The following is a 23,537-nucleotide window of genomic DNA, read 5'->3' as shown; positions in this document are numbered from 1 at the left end:
CTCCCCACACAGAACCCCCATCTAGGGGTGTCCCTCCTCCTGCAGACCCCCCTACTGGGGGCTCCCCCCTCCCCCCGCAGAACCTCCATCTGGGGGTGTCCCCTCCCTCCTGCAGAGCCCCCAAATTGGGGGTGCCCCCGTGCAAAGCCCCCTATTGGGGGTGTCCCCCTCCCCACAGGTTTCAAAACCCCCATCTGGGGGTGTCCACCCTCCCCCCACAGAGCCCCCTAATTGGTGCCCCCGTCCCCCACAGCACCTGGGGTGTCCCCCCTCCTGCAGAGCTCCCTGCTGGGCGTGTCTCCCGTGCCCCTGCAGAGCCCCTCCCCAGCCAGGGGGCTATGATGGGCATGGGGGGCAGCCCTGGCTGGGGATGCCCCCCCCGGCTCCCCCAAACTTGGGGGTGCCCGATCCAGCCCCAGCACGTGACCCCTAGTGGGAGGGCTGCACGCACGTCGAGAGACCCGGGGTGGGCCCTTGCCAGGAGTGGCCCGCTGAACACCCCAGTGCAGGCCGCCCGCGGCCGAGGAAGGTGTCGAACGGAGTCGCCGGCGGAAGCCGCTTTGTCCCCACGGGGGGCGAGGGCAGAACGGCAGCTTGCGGCAGCCCGACGTGAGCGGCCTGCCTGAATCGTGGTGGCAAGGCCAACACCCGAGGGTGCCAGTGACAGGACGGGCGGACTGGGTCGTTCTAGGGGGCAGCACCCCTAGAGCCAAGTGTCTGGCCCAGCCAAACCACCTGGCTGCAGTGCAGCAGAGGGGGAGGGACAGGCTGTTACCACCAATGGCCACTAGGGGGTAGCAGAGCAAGACGCTTTATTGCCCAGTCGTTAATGCTGGCAGGGGCTGGCCGTGGGGCTGAAGGGTGGTGGCGAGTTGCACTGTCCAGGAGGCAGAGGGTCCATGGGGGCAGCGGCTGCATGGGGCGGTTGGGAGCCAGCTGGCAGGGGATCCCTCCCTTCAGGCGGAGCAGAGCAGTTCCTGGCTGCTCCCCAAGCCCTGCTCCTCTGTCAGCTCCTCCAGTGACCGGCTGCCCTGTGGCAGGACGACCTCTGCGACCTTGCAGCTGGGCAGGAAGGGCTCCGAGGCTGCCAGGACCAGCGCCCCCTGCAGGGTCTGTCTCTGATCGTTGCTGAGCTCCGGGGTGTCGTAGTGAATCCGGATCCAGGGTGAACCTACAGAGATGGGGGGCAGGGGCTGAGACACTTGTCACCCCCTGCTGGGCGTGGGGAAGGACAGCACTGGGAGGGAGCGGGGCTCTTGGGGTCACCTGCCGGGGCTGGGATGGGCAGCAAGGGCCTCGTTTCCTGGGCAGAGATGGGATCAAAACAGGACCCAAAGTAGAACCAGCTGGTTCCTAACCCAAGGGAGGGGAGGCAGGCGCGTCCCAGGTCTTCTTGGGGTCTCAGAAGTCATGGGCTGGTCGGGGTTCTCCAAGTGGGCACCCCTCCTCACGAGTCCCTACCATTCCCTCCACCTGCTCTAATCCCAGCCAGTTACCCCATTTGCAGTTTGGTGGGGGGTAGTGCCAGGTGTCTCCCCCCTCCTCAAGCCAGTCTCCAGCTCAGGGGCCCTCAGTCCAGAAGTGCCACCTACACCCAGGCAAAGGGAACCCAAGCGAGCCCCCAGGCTCTGGACTACTGAACCGGCAGTGCCAGCTGCAGAATAACTGCCAGGCAAAGGGCACTTGGGTGCAGCTCGGGATGGGTGCCCCAGAGCAGGTCAGATACTATGGGAATGGGCAGCGGAATAAAACCCTAAGATAGACAGAAGTCCTGGCTGGACTCTGCCCCCTTGTCTGGCCCCAGGAGCAGACCCCAGGGCAGGCAGCGCAGAGCCGGGGGTGGTTGGAGAGCCCTGCATGCTGGCGCCCTGGGCGGGGCGTGCTTGGCTCTTACCTTTAGCCACGCGCTGCCCCACCGTCACCAGCAGCTCGGCCCCCACAAGGTGGTTGATGGGCTGCCCCTTCTGGGTGCGGCCGGCGCCCAGCTCATGCAGCACCAGGGCGATGGGCAGGGCCTCGACCCGCTGCACTGTGCCTGGGGAGGAGGGCGGAGACGGGCCAGCAGTTACCGAGGCACCAGACCAGCCTGCGAGCCGGGGTCACAGGGAGCCCAGATGTGGGGATGGTGGCGGGAGTCTGGGGACATGGAGGTGTCCCTCTGGGCCAGGGCGGGGGGCACTAGCCTGGGCCCCTCTCCCCAGCACCGGCTCCCTTGGTTCCTATTGCGAGGAGGGGCAGAGAGCAGCTCCCCCTGCAGGCTGGGGCTGCCCCACCCTCGTTGCCCGCCCCCGCTTACCGTCCTGGGCCGCGGGCAGCTCCTCCTGGGCCCGAGCCCGGCCGAGCACCTGGTAGCGCTGCTCCTCCGTTCCTGTGCACAGGGCCCGGGCCACGCCGGCCTCCACCCCCTGGGCCTGCAGCATGGCCTGGAACTTCCCCAGCGCCGAGCCATCCGCCAGCGTGGCTGCGATGCGGGCAGCGCCCTGCTCCACCGAGCCGGCCTCCCCGCACTGCCACAGCAGACAGCCCCCTGCGCAGGGAGAGACGGGCTGGGGTCTCGCTCCTGCCCACGGAGACCCCCCTCCCTCCCGCAGCCCCCTCCCGCCCCTCTGCCCCAAGGTGCTGCTCCTCGTCCCGTCGTCCCCGACACGCCCTGCCCCCAGGCTTGCCCACGGGCCCCGTTCCACCCAGTCACCTTGCTGTGACGGGGAGCCCAATGGCCATAGCCGCTCTCAGCTACTGGCCTCCGCCCCCCACTTCTCCTCACGGGTGCGGGGGGATGTGACTGTAGCCTGGCCAGGGGCAGGAGGGGACAAAGGGCTGGCGCTAGGAGGTGGCCGCTCTGTGTGGAGGTTCACTCGAGCGCCTCCACGTTGGCTCCTCGCACGGCCCGCGTGTCTCACTGACCCGGCTCCGGCTGTGGGGGGGCCTCGGAGCTGCAGTCTGACCCTGATAAGAGCCGCACGGCCCTGGGTGTGGGGCATGGGGGGGGCAGGGACATGGGCCTGGGGCTGCTTGGGCCCCCCGCACTGCGGGCAGGTGGAGGGTCTGCCAAGGCTCCCCACAGTTGCCTGCCCGGCTCTTGTCATGGCTGGGCTGTGGCTCCGAGGGGCCCCCCCAGCTGGAGCCGGGTCGGGGAGAGCTGCGCTGGGGGAGAGCTGGGCAGGCAGCTGGGGGTAGGCAGGGGGCTGCTTTCACCCCCACCTTTTGGGAGGGCTCCGGCGTCCTTGCCCCGGCTGGGGTTGGGGTTAGTGGGGGCCAGCCTGCAGCCAGGGACTCTGGGTGGCTGGAGCCAGGGCTCGAGCTGCCTGCCCGTCTGGCTTTCGGGGGCTGGAGCGCACTGCCTGCCGTGCTGGGGGCCGTGCTCACCTGCTTACCTGCCTGGGGATTCAGGGCTGAGGGGAGTGGGGAGTACTCGGGTGGCCCGGGGTTGGTGGGGGGGCTCTGGGCTCCGGCGGGGGAAGGAGGGTGGGAGGTATGGGGCCCTGGGCAGATGGGGCGGTCCAGCTAAGAGCTAGCCTACCCAAGCCCCCGGGTCACCCGCCGCCCATGTTCATGGCATTAACCCTCGGGCAGCTGTTGTCTCCCCCAGCACTGCAATTCCTGAGCTCCCCACACCTAGCGTGGTGACCAGCTGGTGCAGATCCGCCGGCCCCTGGCCCTCCAGGCACTGCAGGGCCTCCAGCACCTCCAGGGAGTGGCCCACGCGCTGGCCCAGGGGCCCATCCATCTTGCTGAGCATGGCCACCGTGCAGATCCCCAGCCGGCTGCCCACCGACACCTGCAGGGATGGGAGGGAGGGGCCGAGAGTGTTTGGGACAGCTGGGCCTGGGGACAGGAGCCTGGCGTCCCCCCAGAGGACGGGGGGCAGCTCCCACCCTGCGTCACCATCTCATGGGGGCTGCAGACCGTGCGGCTGGCTGATGGTCCCAGCACCCCTCCCTTCCTGCCCTGCCCGGCCTGGCCTCACCCTGCTGCACATGACAGACTCGGCTCCCCGGGAAGAACAGACCTTTCTCTGTGGGTTGTCTTGGAGTGACGGGCACATCCCAGCTCCCCTTGTGCCAGAGCACAGGTCGCCCGCCCCTGTGGCACGGGCACGGGAACGGGGCACGGCTCCCGGTGTCAGGGACCTGCAGGAGGCCTCTAGCCCCATAGGGAGAGGGCCGGGGAGGCCAGTCAGCACAGGGATTGTGGGCGGACAGGAGGCGCCTGCAAGCAGAGTAGGGAGGAGGTCTGGCCACTCAGGGCTCCAGGGGTGGGTGGGGATGGCTGTGCCCCCTGTCCCAGGGTTGGTGGGTCTGGGCGCTCACCAGGCTCTGGGCCAGGGTCCGGGCGCTCTCCAGGCTGGTGTAGAGGGCAGCACTGCCAAACTTCACGTCCAGCACCAGGGCCGAGACCTTCTCTGCTGCCTTCTTGCTCAGAATGGAAGCTGCAGAGTCAGGGGGAGCCGGCTCAGAGATGGGGAGGCCTGGGCACCTCCATTGCTGGGGCAGGGCGCTGCTGCCCCGGGGACTGCTGCCACGCCCTGCCTTGATTTCTGCTCTCTGGCTCCCACTGACCGTCTCCCCTCCTGCGAGTCCCCTGGCACCCTCCGCTGGCCGACCCGCTGCTGGGCAGCGACGCCATGCACGGCACAAGGGGTGAACTCTTTGCTCTGAGCCAGCCCAAGGGGAAGGAGTTCACACCAGGGCTGATGGGGGCTGGACTTTGGGGTGAGAGGTCAGCTCTCTTCTCTCTGAACGTGGGTCTCCCAGTCCAGCGGGCAGCCTCCTGGGCCCCCCACGGTCCTCACCATTCCCAGTCCCCCCTGGATCTCAGACACCGCTGACTGGGTGAAGAGCGCTGGCCCCCACTGCGCCTTGCGGGCTCTGCCACCCCAAGGGGGCAGCCACAGTGTAGATTCCAGGGACGCCTGCCCCATCGGGGCCACCCCACTTTCCTCTGCCCCCTGCAAAGGCCCCGGGGGAGGCAGCCAGGCGTCAGGGTGGGGGCAGTTGCTGTGGTACCTGTGATGAGGGGCAGGCTGTCAACGGTGGCCGTGACGTCCCGCAGGCCGTAGAGCACCTTGTCTGCTGGGACCAGATCCTCGCTTTGCCCCACAATGCAGCACCCCACACATTCCAGGATGCTCCTCATCTGCAGCAGCGGGGAGGGGATGTCACCATGCACCCCCCAAAGCCAGTTACCCCAGCAGGGCCCTTTCTGGGCAACAGCCAAGTGCAAAGTAGCTGGCCTGTGCCAGGAGGTGGGCAGAGCCCGGATGCCCGCCCCTGGTGATGGGCAGAGGCACTGGGTGCAGGATGCCCAGCTGTCTGAGGGGCTCAGTGAGAAGCCTGGATGAGGGGAGCGCCAAGGCACTGACTGGCTCTCCCCCGGCTCAGGTCTCCCCCTGCCTCCATCAGACACCCCTTTCATGGGCTGAGCCCCTATGGATGCTTGCTCTGTGCCCCCTCCCATTGTCCCAGAGGCACGGGGCACCAGATTGCGGGCAGCATAATACCAGGCAGGCCCTCGGGTCTCCCTCCCCTGGCACGGACCCAGCCCCTGCCGCGGCCCCCTCACCTGCTCGGAGCTCTGAGAGATGTTGAACCCTGGCACGGACTCCAGCTTGTCCAGCGTGCCCCCAGTATGGCCCAGACCCCGGCCACTGATCATGGGCACCTGGCAGGGGAGGAAAAAGCCACAGGCCTTGGTGAGAGGCAGCCGGGCAGGAGAGATGGGGAGGGATGAGCCCCTTTCCTTGGTGCCAAAGGGAATCCACACCAGGCAGAGGCTCTGCCAGGGCACCCATCTCTGCTGGCAGCTGTGCAATGGCAGACCCAGGCCAGCAGCAGGGCACCTGGGTGTACCCACTACCATGCTGCCAGCCCCACCTGCTGGGAGACACAGGTTCCCAGCACACCCGCCTTCATCTCCACCCTTCTAGGCATGGCTATGGGCTATGGGGACCCGGGCAGGTGCGTGGGGTTGCCATGAACCCCTGGGCCCCACTCAGGCCTCTGCACAGGGAGCAGAGGCTGCCGGGCCTTGGCACTCACCTTGCAGCCGCAGGCAGCCAGGGCCGGGGCCAGGGGCAGGCTGACCTTGTCTCCCACGCCCCCTGTGGAGTGTTTGTCAACCAGGAGCCTCTGCCAGCTGTCAGGCCACTCCAGGACCCTTCCCGACACCACCATCTCCCGGGTCAGAGTCAGCGTCTCGTCCGGATCCATGCCCCGCAGCCGGATGGCCATCAGCATGGCCCCTGGGGGACAGAGCCAGGGCTGAGTACCGGGGGTTGGAGGCAGAGCTCGGGGGGATGCGCAGTACCTGCACTGATGGGGACTGGGCAGGGTGTGATGGTCCAGGGTCGCACAGGTCTGGGAATGGGCAGGCTGGGGTGTGTTGTGGGGAGAGGAGGGGATGGGCGGGAGTCACAGCCCCTGGGGTGGGCTCTCCCCACCCTGTCCCCACCCAGGGGAGCAATTAACTCCGGGCACCATCGCTGCGTCGGGGCCAAAGCAGACGGGGCTCCCCTAGGATCCACGTCCAACTTAGCCTGGGAGCCCATTTCTCAGCTCAGAGCAGAGATCCTCAGAGGTCCTCACCCCCCAGGGAAATGGGACACGCAAGGTCACCAGGTGTGCTGCCCTCTGGGTCCCCCATCTCCCCAGGACCTAACCCCTGGTCCCCATCCTGCCAGGGACCTGCCTGCCCTCTGTGTCCCCTGTCCCCCCAGGACCTAATCCCCATCTCTCCAGGACCCACCTGCTCCCTGCATCCCCCACCCCCAGGACCTAACCCCTGTTCCCCATCCCTCCAAGGACCCGCCTGCCCCCTGGGTCCCCCATACCCTCAAGACCTAACCCCTGTCCCCCTCCCCTCTGGACTTGCCTGTCCCCTCTGTTCCCCATCCCCCCAGGACCTAATCCCCATCTCTCCAGAATCCACCTGCCCCCTGCATCCCCCACCCCCAGGACCTGCCTTCCCCCTGGGTCCTACATCCCCCCAGGACCTAACCCCTGTTCCCCATCGCCCCCCGGACCCCCCTACCCCCTGGGCCCCCCATCTCCCCAGGACGTACCCCCCTTCCCCCACCCCCCCGGGACCCTCGCGCCCGCCCCCGCCGAGGTCCCCGGGTGGGCTCTGGGGGTGCCCGGCCCATCTCACCCATCTGCCCCTCCTGGAGCCCCCCGCGGGTCACGGCCCGGACGAAGTCGCGAATCTCCTCGTCCCGCAGCGTCTCCCCGTCCCGCTTCTTGCGGATCAGCGCCGGGAAGCTGCTGCCCGAGCCCGGGCCGGTCCGGTCCATGGGGCCGGGCGCTGCGGGGACAGGGCCGGGGCATGGGCGGCAGGCGGGGGCTGCGGAGGGCGCTGCCCGGTCCCGCGGGGCGCTCAGCGGAGAGACCCCAGGCAGGGACTCGGGTCCCGGCCGGGAGCCCCCTCGCTGGGACATGGGGCGAACACTGGCCCGGGGCCGGTCTCCAGGCGTCCCTGCCCCGGGCAGCTCCTGGCCCAGCCCCGGGGAAGCCGCTGGCTCTGCCCCGGCCGCGCCCCGCTCCCGGGACCGGTCCTGGCTGAAGGGCCCCGCTGCCCCGGGCCGTCCCGGGCCGGGAGAGGTGTGTTGGGAAACTCCCATGTGGCTCAGCCAATCGGGGCTTAGTTAGAGTCATCCTGGGGACACCCGGCCGGGGGGAGTTGGACCTGCTGCTCCAGCCCCGAGATCAGCCGTCTGGGCGGGTTTGAGGTGACCCTAGCCCGGTGAACCCCCAGGGCCCCCTGCAACCATGGTTCAAATCTCAGGGCACACAGAAGACCCAGGCCTCTCTCCCTCAGAGGTGCGGTTTGCCCTGATGCCCTGGGCCAGAGTTCCCCGGCAGCGCCAGGCACTGGGCCCTCTCCCCTCTCAGCTGGGGTGTGGGTACTGTTCAGGGGGACAGGTGCCTGTGAAATCCCCATTCATTAAATCCAGTTTCCTGGCTCTCTTCCCAGAGGATGCTGGCAAGCCAGGGAGCTGTCCTTGTTTGCGGGGCATGGGGACAGCTGGGCTGCCCAGTGTCTGAAGTCCAAGGGTATGTTAGAAGTAAATTTTTTCTCTCTCTCTGGGCTCCAGGCTGGTCAGGTGACCTAAACTGGCCTTGTGAGGCCCATTTGGGCAGCTCCTGCCCTCAATGCAGCCGAGGTCACGGCTCTATTGAGGGTATGCAAGGACAGTAATAGCTTAATGCCATCAGCCAGTGCGGACTGGGCCAGAAATCCACCAGCCTAGGCTCTCTGTAATCAGCTGCGGACCTTCCATCTCTCTCCAGGTACTTATATGACCCAGCCATAGTTCTGAGCTCCTCACCCTTGTTACTGGATTTATGGCCTCCACTCTTCCAGTGAGGGAGGGCAGTGCTGTGGTCCCCATGTTATAGAGGGGAACTGAGGCACCGGGAGACACAAGGACGTGGCCAGGGTCACACAAGGAGTCTGCGGGGAGTCAGCTTAGATCTTCAGAGTCCCTGTTCAGTGCCTGCACAAGGAGACCACCCTTCCTGAGCTCTAGACAGAGGGGCCCGTCGCACGGGGACGGGACCAGAGGGAGGACTCAGGGAAGACACAAATTGCGGGCTGGGGTTGCACAGAGTCGGCCAAGATTAAATCCAAGCCCAGCTCAGCGTGGTTCATACTGGCTCGGCCGTGGGGAGGTGATGTGGGGAGGAAAGTAGTGGTCTCAAGCTGCAGTGGGGGAGGTCTAGGTTGGATATCAGGAAACACGATTTCACTAGGAGGGTGGTGAGGCACTGGAATGTGTTACCTAGGGAGGTGGTGGAATCTCCTTCCTTAGAGGTGTTTAAGGTCAGGCTTGACCAAGCCCTGGCTGGGATGATTTAGTTGGGGATTGCTCCTGCTTTGAGCAGGGGGTGGGACTAGATGACCTCCTGAGGTCCCTTCCAACCCGGATACGCTATGATTTTATGACGTCCAGCTGAGCCGGGCTCCCGTTGAGAGTGGCGGATGCCGTAACTTACTGCGAGTGTGGTTATTAGACGTGTGCATGTGGGTTTATTGTACCCAGCCACCAGGGGTAGTGGCTGCATGGTGGCTCTTGGGCTGGGCTGGGCTGGCATTGGCTTCGCTTTGCGTTTCCTTCAGTCACATTGCACACGCTCAGGGCCAGCCATCCGTGCAGCTCCGCAGCAACCCGCAGTTGACCTCGGTGTCAAGCAGGAGTGAGCTCTGCCTGGGTGAGAGGGCAGAGCTGTCTCCATGGCAGCAACTGAAGCAAATCCTCTGTCTAGGCAAAGCCTGAGAGGTTGGCCAAGTGTCATGGGCTTCCTGTGGGTTTGGGTGGGTTGCCTGTTCGGCGCCCATGGAGTCAGCCCGTTCGAGTTCTGTGCTGAGCAGCTGCCAGTCAGGGATGTTCCACCCGGTTGTCATCTCAGTTTGCCACCTGGAGCTCATTACGGCTCCTGGAGAGCCAAGCGTTTGCTGCTCGGGGGGAGGGAGCTCCAGGGCTTGGAAGGGCCGGTCTGTGCGTTTCTGGGCAGCAGGACTCGGCCCAGTTCTGATTGGCAGCTGTCGTTGCTGGTGTTGATTGTCACGGGGATGCTCCACTTGCCGCTTGTCTGGCACCCCCTCCTGGTCACTCTGGGGATTAGCTCTCAAGGTCGACGCCCCTTCCCGTGCTCGCATGCCGTCACACTGTCTCTCTCCCAGGTCTGCAGCAATTCTCTCATCTCAGGACCCGCAGCGTCCTCTTTGTGACTCCGCCCTCCAGCCTGGTCGTTCGCCAGTCCCCCCTTCTGGGGTGTATCAAAGCCTTTCCTTCAGCAGTCCTAGGTAGTTTTCCCATTCACTCCTCAGGTGCCACTCCCTCAGCAGCTGGCAGGGGAACCCGGGCTTGCCCTCTCTCCCGGTTCCAGTCCAGCGATCCTCAGGCCAGCAGTTCTGGGCTTCATTCTCCCAGCCCTCACTGCACCTTTCCTGGCCTGCTTCCTACAACTTCTGGTTTCCCTCTTTACTCTGGGTGAGCCACTCCCAACCCTTCTCCCTCCTCGCAGGGAGTGGCTGCCCTTTCCCAGCAGCTACCCCTGTCTGTTGCCAACTTCCTGGATTTATAGGCCCTGCCTAGTCCTGCCCAGCTGAACCTGCTTGCAATCCATTCCCACTCCCTGGCTCTTGCTCCCGGTGCAGCCAGTGGGGTTAATCGGCCTATCTGGCCACCTTACAAATTTCCAGTCCTGTGTGGTATGGACGCCCCATCACATTGACCCCTGAAGTGATCAGGGAGGTCTGTAGTTTTGCGTAAAATATAATTCGTCTGCCAAGTGTGCTTATAGAAATAATAATAGGAAGTAGGAGAACAGAAATAATTGGGTTGTAAGCTTTGCTATAGTAACCCCGAAAGGGCAGGTACACTGCAAGTTGCGCAAGTTAGAGGGAGTTTTGGTTTTTTTTGGAAGTTGGTAACTAACCAGTAAGACTGCAATAACGTACAGGAATTGTTAAGGTATTGGGGTAAGTTACCATAAATGCAGTATTGATAGCTGCAAGCATGCTATGGCTAAAATGTTGTAAAATATAACAGTATATATTGTTTGGGTATCTGTGTTCTAAATGTCAAATCTAATCTCAGCTAAGTAACATGGTGTTGGGATAAATATTATTGATCACCCCGACAGGAGGCGAGTGTTGACTCTGGACTGATCTTGAGAGAGCTGCCTTGGGTCAACCCATGATGGATAAGCTAATGTGCCCAGGCTTGTTGATTAGAGGTAGATTCAGCTCATGGTAATTAAAGCTGTGGCAAAAAACCCACGTTCTGCACCACGTATTCTGAAGTGATCGGAGCGGCTTGTGCACTGAAATTTTGAAGTGCACCCTGAGTTAATATTTGAATCATATTCTTTTTTGATTCTGCTTGGCTCTGCAATGCCCTGACGTATTTTTCATTCTGGTATTTTTGAGATTTCACCTATTTAAATGGTTCGCCCTCAAGTATGCTACTCTGTTATTTTATGTGGGCATTTTAGCCTTTTGCTGTAGTGAACTCCTTTATGTACACAAGGTAAAAGGTCATTGTGAATGAATGCTTTGTATCTCCAAAACAACAGAGCTAATTTAGTAACCAGAAAGGGAGTGGGAATGCAAATAGGCTCTCACGTGTTTGTGAGCCAGCCTGTGACTCCCATCCACTTTCTTCAGTTCAGGGAAGTGAAAGGATTTAGTCCCTGATAAAAAGGCCTATAAAAGTTGTGGCACTCCCAACGGTGATGCAAGAGTGTGAGTACTAACCTCAGGGCAGATTGTTAAAAACCAGGGCACAAACCCTAAGTTGGTTGTTAATTTGAAACTGAGGGCATGGCTACACTTGCAGTTGTAGAGCGCTTTGAGTTAAACCAGCCCTTGGAGAGTGCAGTAGGGAAAGCGCTGCAGTGTGTCCACACTGTCAGATTCAAGGGCACTGGTGTGGCCACATTAGCAGCTCTTGCAATGCCACAGAGAGCAGTGCATTGTGGTAGCTATCCCAGCATGCAGGTGGCTGCAACGTGCTTTTCAAATGGAGGTGGGGGGTGGAATGTGACAGAGAGTGTGTTGTGTGTATGTGGGGGGAGAGAGAGTGGGTTTTTGGGGGGCTGAGAGCATGTCAGCATGCTGTCTTGTAAGTTCAAACAGCAGCAGACCCCCCTCCCGCCCGACTTTCTCTCACACACTCACAGCAGCAACATATCACACTAATGGTTGCTTTGTCCCGGAGTAGATAAGCAGCCGGCTGTCAGAAACGGAGCTTTGAAAGGGCATATCCCCATTCCTACAGCTGAGTTCAAAACAATGACAAGAGTGGCCACTTGTCTTCAGGGGATTAGGGGACGTTTCCGGAGGCCAAGCACAGTGCAGTAATGCAACACCTTGTTCACACTGACGCCGGGGCATTTCAGCTGAGGCGCACCAAGCCTTATGCTTCTTGTGGAGGTGGATTACCAGGAGCGCTCCAGCAGCAGAGTCCCGGTGCTCTACGTGCCTTGCCAGTGTGGACGGGTCGTGAGTTAGGGTGCCTGGAGCTGCTTTAATGTGCTCTAACTTGCAAGTGTAGCCAAGCCCTGAGATTTTCACCAACCAGCTGCTCCAAGTGCCAACTTTGCAGGCACTTTATCAGCTTTAACACAAAATCACAGACCGTCCTCTTGGACACACTTGTCTGTCTTGTCACCCAGGTGAGTGAATCTCTGTGATCACCCCTTACACCAAGAACCGCAGCAATATTCCCGTTATTCCTAATCCCAAAGGACCAGGCAAAATAACCAGAGAGTTATTTACAAGGTTAAAGCGAGCAAGCATAGGCCAGGTCTACATTATAAACATATACGGGTCTAACGACATCGCTCAGGGGAGTGAAATATCCAGACCTCTGAGCGATGCAGTTACACCGACCTCACCCGCACTGTAGACAGCACTAGGCGATGGGAGAGCTTCTCCTGTTGGCATAGCTACCGCCTCTCAGGGAGGAGATTTAACTACGCCGACGGGAGAAGTGTAGTAGTGTAGCATCTTCACTAAAGCTGCAGGTCTATACATGAAGAGAAGCCCATAGACACATCAATGAGCTACACCCTTAGGTTTCAAAAGGTAATATAGGCTTCAATAATCAGCAAGCTCTATTTGTCCTTTAGGGCTAACCCAGGCTAAGTAGCTGGGGACCTCTTGCTTATGCCTAGAAACACCTCCCCCCTCAGCCCCCGAATCCAAGCAGCATAGAGATACCTAGTACCTTTGGCTTGGGGTTTTTATCTCCCTCCTTCCCTGTGCTCTGAGCTGCAAACTCAGCTGCTGGGAGGAGTCCCCTTGCCTGATTTATCTTCAGTGGGAGGAGAGCAGAACAATAAGAGTCTTTAGTCCTGTTTGATGCAGATGGTTTCTCAATCCAGGGGAGTTTCCAGTTGTAAAATCCAAACTGAGCCGGTCTTGTATCGATGGGTCTCCTCCTTCAGGAGGGGCATAACAATTTCTGTAGCTCTTCACAGTTCCCTTTCCTGAATCGTGATTCATACAGTCACAGAGGCTTACCCTCCACCCGCTCAGATATTACATTAGAATACGGAACACAGATTATAGAATCATAGAATCATAGAGTATCAGGTTTGGAAGAGACCTCAGGAGGTCATCTAGTCCAACCCCTGCTCAAAGCAGGATCCAATCCCCAACTAAATCATCCCAGCCAGGGCTTTGTCAAGCCGGACCTTAAAAACCTTTAAGGATGGAGATTCCACCACCTCCCTAGGGAACCCATTCCAGTGCTTCACCACCCTCCTAGTGAAATAGTGTTTCCTAATATCCAACCTAGACCTTCCCCACTGCAACTTGAGACCATTACTCCTTGTTCTGTCATCTGCCACCACTGAGAACAGCTGAGCTCCATCCTCTTTGGACCCCCCTTCAGGTAGTTGATGGCTGCTGTCAATCCCCCCTCACTCTTCTCTTCCACAGACTAAACAATCCCAGTTCCCTCAGACTCGCCTCATCAGTCATGTGCCCCAGCCCCCTGATCATTTTTGTTGCCCTCCACTGGACTGTCTCCTGTTTGTCCACATCATTTCTGTAGGGGGGGGGGGCCCAAAACTGGACGCAATACTCCAGATGTGGCTTCACCAGTGCCGAATAGAGGGGAATAATCAGTTCCCTTGATCTGCTGGCAATGCTCCTACTAATACAGCCCAATATGTTGTTAGCCTTCTTGGCAACAAGGGCACCCTGCTGACTCATATCCAGCTTCTCGTCCACTGTAATCCCCAGGTCCTTTTCTGCAGAACTGCTGCTTAGCTAGTCGGTCCCCAGCCTGTAGCGGTGCATTGGATTCTTCTGTCCTAAGTGCAGGACTCTGCACTTGTCCTTGTTGAACCTCATCAGATTTCTTTTGGCCCAATCCTCCAATTTGTCTAGGTCCCTCTGGACCCTATCCCTACCCTCCAGCATATCTACCTCTCCCCGCAGCTTAGTGTCATCTGCAAACTTGCTGAGGGTGCAACCCATCCCATCATCCAGATAATTAATAAAGATGTTGAACAAAACCGGCCCCAAGACCAACCCCTGGGGCACTCCACTTGATACCGGCTGCCAACTAGACATTGAGCCATTGATCATTGTGGCCCGGCAATCTAGCCAGCTTTCTATCCACCTTATAGTCCATTCATCCAATCCATACTTTTAAAACTTGCTGGCAAGAATACCGTGGGAGACCGTGTCAAAAGCTTTGCTAAAGTCAAGATATATCACGTCCAGATATATGAGTTATTACAAGTTAGATTAATGCAGGCAGCGGCTCACAAGCATTCAATAGAGTCTAACTGCTAAACATTTTCTTATAATTGTAATACCTATTTTATCAATATTAATCCACAGGTGAGTCAGATTGACTCCAGCTATGTATCTGCTAGTATCCAGGTGAGACATGGGGATCTTAGCATGAACTGGCCCTTGGCCTGCCAGCATCACAAAAGGAAAATAAAAATATTGGAAAAAACAATTTAGCAGTTAAAACTCTGAATGTTGGCGTTACCTTCACAATTTAGGGCTCCCAATTGCTATCCTCCCTGGGCCTACGGTTCAATGTCTCTCTATGGCTTGGTGCAGGGGTTCTCAAACTGGGGGTTGGGACCCCTCAGGGGGTCACAAGATTATTACACGGGGGGTCGTGAGCTGTCAGCCTCCACCCCAAACCCCACTTTGCCTCCAGCATTTATAATGGTGTTAAATATATAAAAAAGTGATTTTAATGTATAAGGGGGGGTCGCACTCAGAGGCTTGTTATGTGAAAGGGGTCACAAGTACAAAAGTCTGACAAGCCCTGGGTTGGTGGGACCTTTTCCCAGTGAAAGACCTTTTACCCAATAATATCCTTAACTTGTATTTATTAACAATTAATCAACAAAAGTCACTAAGCACACAATGCTTACCACTCCCGATACGGCAGACTAACTTCTCCTGATGGCCAGTCAGGATAGGATTGTCTGGGGTTCTGGCTTCTGCACGGAATGATGGTGCAGAGTATTGAGTTCTGGAAGGTTTGATCTTGGGCTGTGTCCAGTAGTAAGGTTCCAAAGAACTTCCTTTTGGACCCCAGTTTATATAGTTAAACGTAGATCCTGCTTATCTGTACCTTAACCAATCATTTTTACTAAAGTATTATGATACAATATTTTAACCAATCCTAGCACATTGCGAAACAATTCTTTAACCAATCCTAGCACACTGCGAAACAATTCTGTAACTAGTCCTAGCACATTACCCCTCTACGTACAAGAGTAAATTCAAATATTGTGAAGCCAGTTACGCAACAGACAGAAACAATTTAAGACCAGACAAAGTAAAACAAAAGGGAAGTATAGCTTTCCCAGCTTGAAACTGCTGATATGTGTTTCTGCCAGAGAGAGTGTTATCTTGCAAAGTTTTCCTTTAAACATCTTAATGTCTGTCTGTTGATCTGGCCACTGTTGGTGCTATTCTTCCTTATGCCTGGAATGCTTTCTTAACAACCAGATATTCTGTTGTTTTGTACAGTTTAGATGGGACGTGACTCTCCACTTTTAGCTAATGGTTGTGTGACGGGGCAAGGCCAGATGGCTATAGAAAAGTAGTGGGAGATAGATATATTAGCTCCAGGCTAAACAAATCCCTGGTACCAGGTTAAGTGAAATGGAAGCTGCTCCAGGTCAATTAAGACACCTGGGGCCAATTAAGAACTTTCCAGAAGGCAGGGAGAAGGCGAGGTTGATTGGGACACCTGAAGCCAATCAGGGGCGGGCTGAAACGAGTTAAAAGCCTCCCAGTTAGTCAGGTGGGTGTGCATGTCAGGAGCTGTGGGAGGAAGCTGTGCTGTTGGAGAGACTGAGTAGTACACACCGTATCAGGCACAAGGAAGGAGGCCCTGAGGTAAGGGTGAAGTGGAGCTTGAGGAAGTGAGGGCTGCTGTGTGGGGGAAGTAGCCCAGGGAATTGTACATGTCATGTTTCTAAAAGGTCAGCTACCATAGCTGATAGTATTAGGGTTCCTGGGCTGGAGCCTGGAGTAGAGGGTGGGCTCGGGCTCCCCCCCCCCACCTTTGCCCCCTGATTAATCACTGAGACTGGGAGACAACAAAGACTGTGCAAGGAAGGATAACTTCTCCTCACCTCCCTCGCTGGCTTATGATGAAAATGGCTCAGTAGACTGTGACCCTTATCTTGAGAGAGAGAAGGGTTATGTGCAGGGTCACAGTGAGCCTCTGAGGCTAGTGAAATCTGCCAGGAAACACAGGACCCACGGAGGCAAGGACAGAGCTTTGTCACAGTTGCTACTACTGCTCCTCAATCCAAAAAGGCCTTGGACTACAGAGGTTCCCTCTGAAAAACATCAGGGACCAAATAACCCTCCAGTTGATTTTGTAGGATCACTGCTTCCTACACAAAAGAAAAACCAATATAATAAAAAATAAAATCAGAGCAAGAGACTCGCGTTACTGGTCAAGTATTCCAAGGTTATTGATAATTATTATAATTCTAATAGAGGGTCCCTTTCCCTTATCGGTCCCAGGTTTTGGGGACAATGCAAAGCACCAACCGAATTATGAAATTAAAAGATGGTTAAGCTGGTGCATTGGTATGTGTAGTAGAAAGAGAGCCTGAAACATAAGGCCTTGTATCAGAGGACTGGTGTGAGGCCTAAGCCCTTAACTAAAGGAGTGGTCAAGCTTTGCTGATATAAAGCAAAGAAGCAAAGTGCGCGGAAGTCAGGCTCTGCCTGCGTGCAAGCTCACAGAATCTGACAAGACCAGGGCTGGTATTGCAGAAACGCACAATCCTAAGAGGTGCTAGGCACAGAGCACTCACACAAACACATTCCAGAAGGGTGGTACCAGAACACCTTGGGACCAACACATTCCCTAAAGAGAACAGGAACACGCTGACTTATCCTAAAGACAAGATCAGAGTAACAGTGCAATGGATAGAGATGAACAAGGTGATGGGTGATAAGTGGCTACATCAGAGGGTGTCAACTAACTACGTCAGAGGGGCAGTACGTAACTTGTTTGTATCGATGTGTAAAATGGAGTCTCAGAGGGAATGTCTTTGGCCAGCTGAGTGGGGAATGGAAAGTCCCGCCATTCACTGAGCTGCGTCCATTGTCATAGGCATACATGTCCTAGTATCCTCGTAGTCTTCCAGGTGCAATTACCGTGCTTTGTTGACAATAAACCTGGCTGGGCACCTTCGCACCTTAACAGATCTTGTGGTCATTGGGCGGTTCGCTCAAGGACTGCTGTGCTGTCTGTCTGTGCAGAGCTGGGACAGCACACAGAGAAAACACACACACACAGCCAAACATCTACCAACAGTATGTTGCTGTCAAAAAGAGAAAAAGGAAAATAAAACACAAAAACCTTGGAGGTTGGTAGCCCTTCTCATATGATGTATCAGAGCATGGCTGGTGCCACACGTGCTTAAAATCATATCACATTATTAACAAGCTTAGTTTAGTTGTATAATAAATTCAAATCACTGGTAACAAACAAAACGTAAATAGGTTTTGCCTTGCTAATTAATTAAAGCTGTACCAGGAGGAAGGTCTGTCCCCACAGAGAAGGGCCACAGATGAATCCCAAATCATGGTGGGGCTGCTCGTCCTGCATCAGCAGTCTCCATGGTGCGCTCACCAACCAGGGCCTGGCTGAATCATTTGCTTTGCACCTACAGCCAGGCGAAAATTCACATGCGACGTGCCACACGTAGAAAAAAAAGTTTTCACTAAAAGCAGCAATCGAGAGGTAACTTTTGGGACTGAGATTCAATTTCACATCAGTCAGAATCCAATCTTGCAGCCTGATGCACCAGTGACAGTCATAGCATTTGGGAACTGTTTATACATGTCATCCTAAGGAGCTTTAATAACCAAAATACGTTGCCTGTCCAGCTTGTAACAATGAAACTTTCGTACCAATGTATAATACTCCCACACATATGTCAGGTCTGTATGCAATAGGTATTCAGTTGGGTTACAAGAAACAAAACCAAATTGTGTTAAAGATGGTGGTTAAAGAAGGCTGATCAATGGAACACCCAAATGTGAAGAACCCTGCCTACTAGTATTCATGCAGGTGCAGTGTCTCTGAGGTGATCACCCCTGTGTGTGGTCAGGAGGAGAAATAAAACGTGCAAGATGGGTCCAAAGGAGCAGCAGCTGGTATGTCATCATGTCTGGTGTAGTTGACAAGGTGGAAGATTCCATGCAAAGACTAACCTATACCCTGAATGCTCAGTATTTCCTAGTAACTCACTGAAAATGTTATAATTGTTGGGGAAACCAGCTGTGCTGTTATCACTCCAAAGCTTTGTTTTATATCATTGTTAAAAACTATTAGAGACCCACAGGCATTATTCTGGTTCCTGTTTTTGAGAACATCACCTGAAAAAGAAGATCAGGTCACTGCTAATTAGTGAAGTGTTGGGGCTACTGTCAAGATTATCACCCTAACAATGGGGGTCTGTTGACCCCTTACATGATGATGGAGAGCTATAGTTTTGGGTAAAATATAATTTATCGGCTAAGCATGCTTATAGAATTAACCATGAAAGTTATTGAAGCTATAATAGGAAGTAGGAAAATATCAATAATTGGGTTATTGGGCTTTGTTATTGTTAAAGGCCTGTTTTATTAAATGTAAGGCCTTGTGTGACAGTCATGTTAGGGAGGGTTTTTTGGCTGAAATGATCAAGGCCTCAGGACATAACCTCGGGTCACAAGTTATGTCTTCTCATTGTGTGCAAGTAAACAAATAATCACAAAAGGACAGTTACACCATAAGTTGCACAAGTTAGATGCGGCTTTGGGGTTGGTTTGTTTTTTGCAATTTGGTAACTAGGCAGTTAGATCGCAATAATGTATAGGAATGATTAAAGAATGATTGACAGTTTACTAATATTAGTGATTAGAGGTAAGGTTATGAACACCTGGAATGCCACATGTGGGTAACAGGCAGGTATTAATCTTGTTTTCCATGAAAATGGATCAAACATGGTTGTGTATCCGAAGAGTGACATAAAGAAGGGGTATGAAAAAATCCAATCTAGTTCCCTATTTTTGGGTTCTGCAGGTTCCTCAATTGTTGTCAACTAATTTGTGGCCTTCTGCAATATTTCACTGTCTATGTCCTCATCTCTTTATGTCTTCTGATTGTTGTAATTACTGTATGTTGTAAGTCTGCCATGCTTCCGGATGGGTTAAAAGCAGTGGCTCTGTGTGGGGCTTTCTGTTGTTTGGGTATACTGATGAGTAGAATCACATGGTTTTTAAGTAAGGGTTTAATTGAATAAATATATCTCACAGATCCTGCCAGACCCACGGTCCCTTCTGTGGAGCCCACCTTGGTAAAGAACTTGTGATACCTGACAAATAGTGTACGTGGGGGATTATTAATAAACATCATAAGTGCGGAAAGTTTATAGTTTCATTGTTTGATTGGGTGAGACTGGAGTCCCCATCTGTGCACAAGGAGGCTGTTGAGAACGGCAGAGGCTGGGTTTTTACTGGGGTTGAATTGGTTGTTAAAGCTGAGCTTCTTGTGTTAGTTTTTGTGGAATAAATGGGCCCAGAGAGTCAAAGGTGTTACCAGGACCCTGTCACTGTACAACACTAGACAGGAAAGCATATTTCAGGGTTTGGAGGATAGAGACCTCAGCCTGCTTAGTCACATGGCAAACACACTATTAACACCCTTCACAACGTTTTATAAAAGACACAGAAAAAGAGAAGGAAAAACAGTGAAAGCATTTGGAAATGAAAGAGTTAAGGAAGATTTTCATCTGAGGACTCTCCCTTACTCCCTTTTCCTGGAGTTGTAGAGTTTTATAGCGAGAACCTGTCTGTCGGGCTGGTATTAGGTGGTATTAGATAGTATTAAAGATGGTCCTAACTGTCCTGTCTGGGGAAAAGAGAACAAGTTAGTTGATATGGGCTGGAGCTGCTGCTGTTGTTAATATCAAATCTTGTTTCCTTAAAGACAAAACAAAACTCCTGCAAAAGGGGAGAGACAAGAACCTCGAAGCGAGAAAATGGAGCACCGGAAAACATCTCTGGTGCTGACTGAAAAAACATGATGCTGAAAAAACAGCAAAGAGTCTTGTCAGCTACCCTGAGACCTGGCTGACATGTACCCTCCAGGTCCAAAGCAAAAGCAATCCCCATTCTAATCCGCAGTTTGGGAGCATCTGGTTCCAGGAAAAAATTCTGCTATTAAAATAATACAGCCCTGTGCACACACACGACTGTAATGAGCCTGCAGTGCTTTGAAGTCCTTTGATTTGAGGAAGCCTCTGATCATCGAGCAGAATATCACTATGAGAGCTGGTTGGTGTGGAGGTGAACAAGCACATTGAGGTGAAGGTTACCCAGGGAGCGAGTGGCAGAGTCAGCAATAAAACCTAGTCTTAGTGATTACTCACCCCCTGCTCACCACTGCTCCTGAACTGCATTGGGCACTTACTATTCAAGGTTACTGATATATCCCAGTGCATAGGATGACCAGACGTCCTGATAAAGTCGGGACTGTCCTCATATTTGGTTGGTTGTTCCGTGTCCTGACCGACGTACGGTTGGGACACCATTTTGTCCCGATATTTTGGCTTGGGGCTGGAGGAATACACTGGTGAGAGCTTGCCTGGGGTCCCAGCGGTGCTTATTTGCGGCGGCTCCCAGGAAATGGCGGGCCGCAAGACGCTGCGGCCCCTAGGTACAGGGGCGGCCGGGGGGTTGGGGGGAGGGAGGGGAAGAGGTGTCCTTGCGTGCTGCACCTACCATAAGTGCTGGCTACATCGCGGGCCAGACAATGGGAGCTGCGGGCACAGGCAAGGTGCAGACCGCGTCCCCCCCCCCGCTGACCCTGACCCTGGGGTGCTGCATGCTACTCATGCCCCCAAATAAGTCCTGCCAGCTGGAGCCAGTGCTTGTGGCAAGCGCAGCACATGGAGTGGAGACCCCGCCGGCCGCCGCTGACCCTAGGAGTCCGAGGAACCTGCTGTACGGGGAGATTTTGGCAAACCAGTAAAGTGCCTAAACCACTATTGCTTGTTGCTAACAGTAGCCAAGTCAGCAGGTCATAAATTGGTCACGCAACAGCCTCAGCGTACCAAGGCAGGAGGGGAAGGGGTTTTGGGTGCCACAGACAGGGCAGCTTGACCCCACATCCTTCCTGCTAGGAACGTTGAAATTGCTGATCTACGTACTTTAGAAAAACAGGAAGTCTGTCTATATGTGCCCCCGGGAATGTCTGTCCGGCCCCCAAGGCATGGAGACTCTGGAAAAAAAACACAGCTGGTAAATGATGACCATAAGAAAATCTCTTGCTTGATCTTTAAAACCTGCTTGCTTAGCAAGTTTTCTTTAAGGGATATGTCATTTTGTTACTAATGTATAAATAAGGGGAAAAGTTTGAGGTAACCGGACTACTCAGAAGGAGCTCTTCAGGGACACTCCCTCTGGACACATCTTGGGGTCCCCACCGGCAGACAGAAGTTTGGCCAGCAGAAGCCTGTTATGGTGCCACTCGAAAGCCACGCTCAGCTTCGGTAATTATCGAGGGTTGGGGTGTTTTACTAACCTGTTGCGGACGTGTGTAAGTGCTTGAGACTAAGTAAAGTTTAGTTTTAAGTGAAAGCACTTTTGTGTTGTCCTGTTTGTGCCAGCCATCGATCGGTCGGACGGCCGTGTCTCCCCTGATTTAATTCCTGACACCACCTTGCACAGAGTAAAAGTTACCGAGAGCTTTGGGTTGAAATAACCCCGGGTAACAGAATTGGGAGGCCCCAGCGAGGATTGGTAGAGAGGAAGAGATGGATGGCACAAACAGTTTGTAGTTTGTCCTTTGCAATAGGAGGTGAAAGAGGGCGAGGTGGGGTCGGTCCCTATAAGTTCCCATGTCGCAGTTCATGAGTTAATCTATGGATACATTCCGTTAATGGGACTCAGAAAATGGACCCTGGAAGCCCGATGCGTCCACTGGCCCCGGAGCCTTTCTGAAGCTCCACAAGCGCTGGGATATCCGGGTTAGTGCAGGAAGGTGGGGAGATCTGAATGTTTTGGCAAAGAAAAAGGCTGCTTTGCAGGGGTTGTGGGTGGTTGCGACAACACTGGATCAGGAGATAGATCGGTTAAAAGACCAGGTGCAGGAATTGGAAAGAATCAGAGCTGAAAGCAAGGGTCCAACCCACAGCACAGCCAGGGTCCGGGACGTAGGAACAGACTGTGAACTGCCCTTACACTTCAGAGACGGCTGTTTGTGGTGTCCCTCAGCCCACAGGGTGGGGTGACCTGTTCCTTTAACCTCTCCCATTTTTCCTTATTTATTTATGAGCTGCTGTTCAATAAATTGTTTTTGCTTTGAACTATATGCAATGGTCAGTGGGTCAGGGAAGCATCCAGTGTGAAGAGAGCACCCCGGTGTCGGGACACCCTACCCCTGTCCTAAGTGTCCATAACAAGACTCGGGGCTGAGCCCTCCAGGAATCCTGGGCCCAGACTTGTTGGGATTACAAGGACTCTGCCACACAGGAGAGTGGAAGGGGAGTCCTCGAGGTCAGGCAGCCTCTGGGGAAAGGGAGTGGGAGCGAGGACTCAGATTCTTTCTCTAGCCAATTCAAATGGGGGAGTGTATAAGCCAGGAAAGTTCCCCACAATAGTGGGACCATCTTCAGCTCACATAGAGGTTACATCCTAACAAGGAAACCAGCATCATTAATACTATCCCAGCCATGTTCTGTGAGATATTTTTTTTAATGGACTGGAAATCCCAGGCATTAATGACAGAAATTTTATATATTGATACTTCTTAGGGCTTGTCTAAGCTTAAGGCTAGATTGACACTGTTGGGATCAATGCAGTGGTGTTGATTTAACGGGTCGGATGAAGACCCACTAAATCAATGGCAGAGCGCTCTCCCGTTGACTCCTGTACTCCAGCTCCCCGAGGAGAGTCAGGTAAATCGGTGGGAGAGCGTCTCCTGTCGACACAGTGTGGTGTAGACACCACTGTAAATCCACCTAAGTTATATCATAGAATCATAGAATATCAGGGTCGGAAGGGACCTCAGGAGGTCATCTAGTCCAACCCCCTGCTCAAAGCAGGACCAAAGCCCCAACTAAATCATCCTAGCCAGGGCTTTGTCAAGCCTGACCTTAAAAACTTCTAAGGAAGGAGATTCCACCACCTCCCTAGGTAACCCATTCCAGCGCTTCACCACCCTCCAAGTGAAAAAGTTTTTCCTAATATCCAACCTAAACCTCCGCCACTGCAACTTGAGACCATTACTCCTTGTCCTGTCCTCTTCTACCACTGAGAACAGTCTAGATCCATCCTCTTTGGAACCCCCTTTCAGATAGCTGAAAGCAGCTATCAAATCCCTCCTCATTCTTCTCTTCCGCAGACTAAACAATCCCAGTTCCCTCAGCCTCTCTTCATAAGTCATGTGTTCCAGTCCCCTAATCATTTTTGTTGCCCTCTGCTGGACTCTTTCCAATTTTTCCACATGCTTCTTGTAGTGTGGGGCCCAAAAC

At 54.9% G+C, this 23,537-nt stretch overlaps 1 protein-coding gene across 2 annotated transcripts; it reads right to left on the bottom strand.

Annotated features, from left to right (window-relative positions):
- Positions 1-795: 795 nt before the first annotated feature.
- Positions 796-15,068, bottom strand: LOC102930002 (thymidine phosphorylase). Of its 2 annotated transcripts, none has more exons than XM_037889447.2 (10): positions 14,913-15,068; positions 7,147-7,299; positions 6,039-6,241; positions 5,563-5,661; positions 5,007-5,136; positions 4,311-4,429; positions 3,616-3,778; positions 2,297-2,527; positions 1,895-2,035; positions 796-1,171 (listed from the first exon to the last, which is right to left on the bottom strand). In XM_037889447.2, the coding sequence occupies exons 2-10, from the start codon at positions 7,286-7,288 to the stop codon at positions 957-959; spliced, it is 1,443 nt and encodes a 480-aa protein (XP_037745375.1). In that variant the 5' UTR covers positions 7,289-7,299; positions 14,913-15,068; the 3' UTR covers positions 796-956. The 2 variants fall into 2 exon arrangements, with proteins under 2 accessions (XP_037745375.1, XP_043377405.1); XM_043521470.1 differs by lacking the exon at positions 14,913-15,068 and adding an exon at positions 7,392-8,694 and having other exon boundaries at positions 7,147-7,349.
- Between the last annotated feature and the right edge of the window lie 8,469 nt (positions 15,069-23,537).

The sequence above is a fragment of the Chelonia mydas genome, chromosome 1 (genome assembly GCF_015237465.2).
Source record: "Chelonia mydas isolate rCheMyd1 chromosome 1, rCheMyd1.pri.v2, whole genome shotgun sequence".
Lineage (NCBI taxonomy): Eukaryota > Metazoa > Chordata > Testudines > Cheloniidae > Chelonia > Chelonia mydas.
This window is presented reverse-complemented; position numbering and strand designations above follow the sequence as displayed.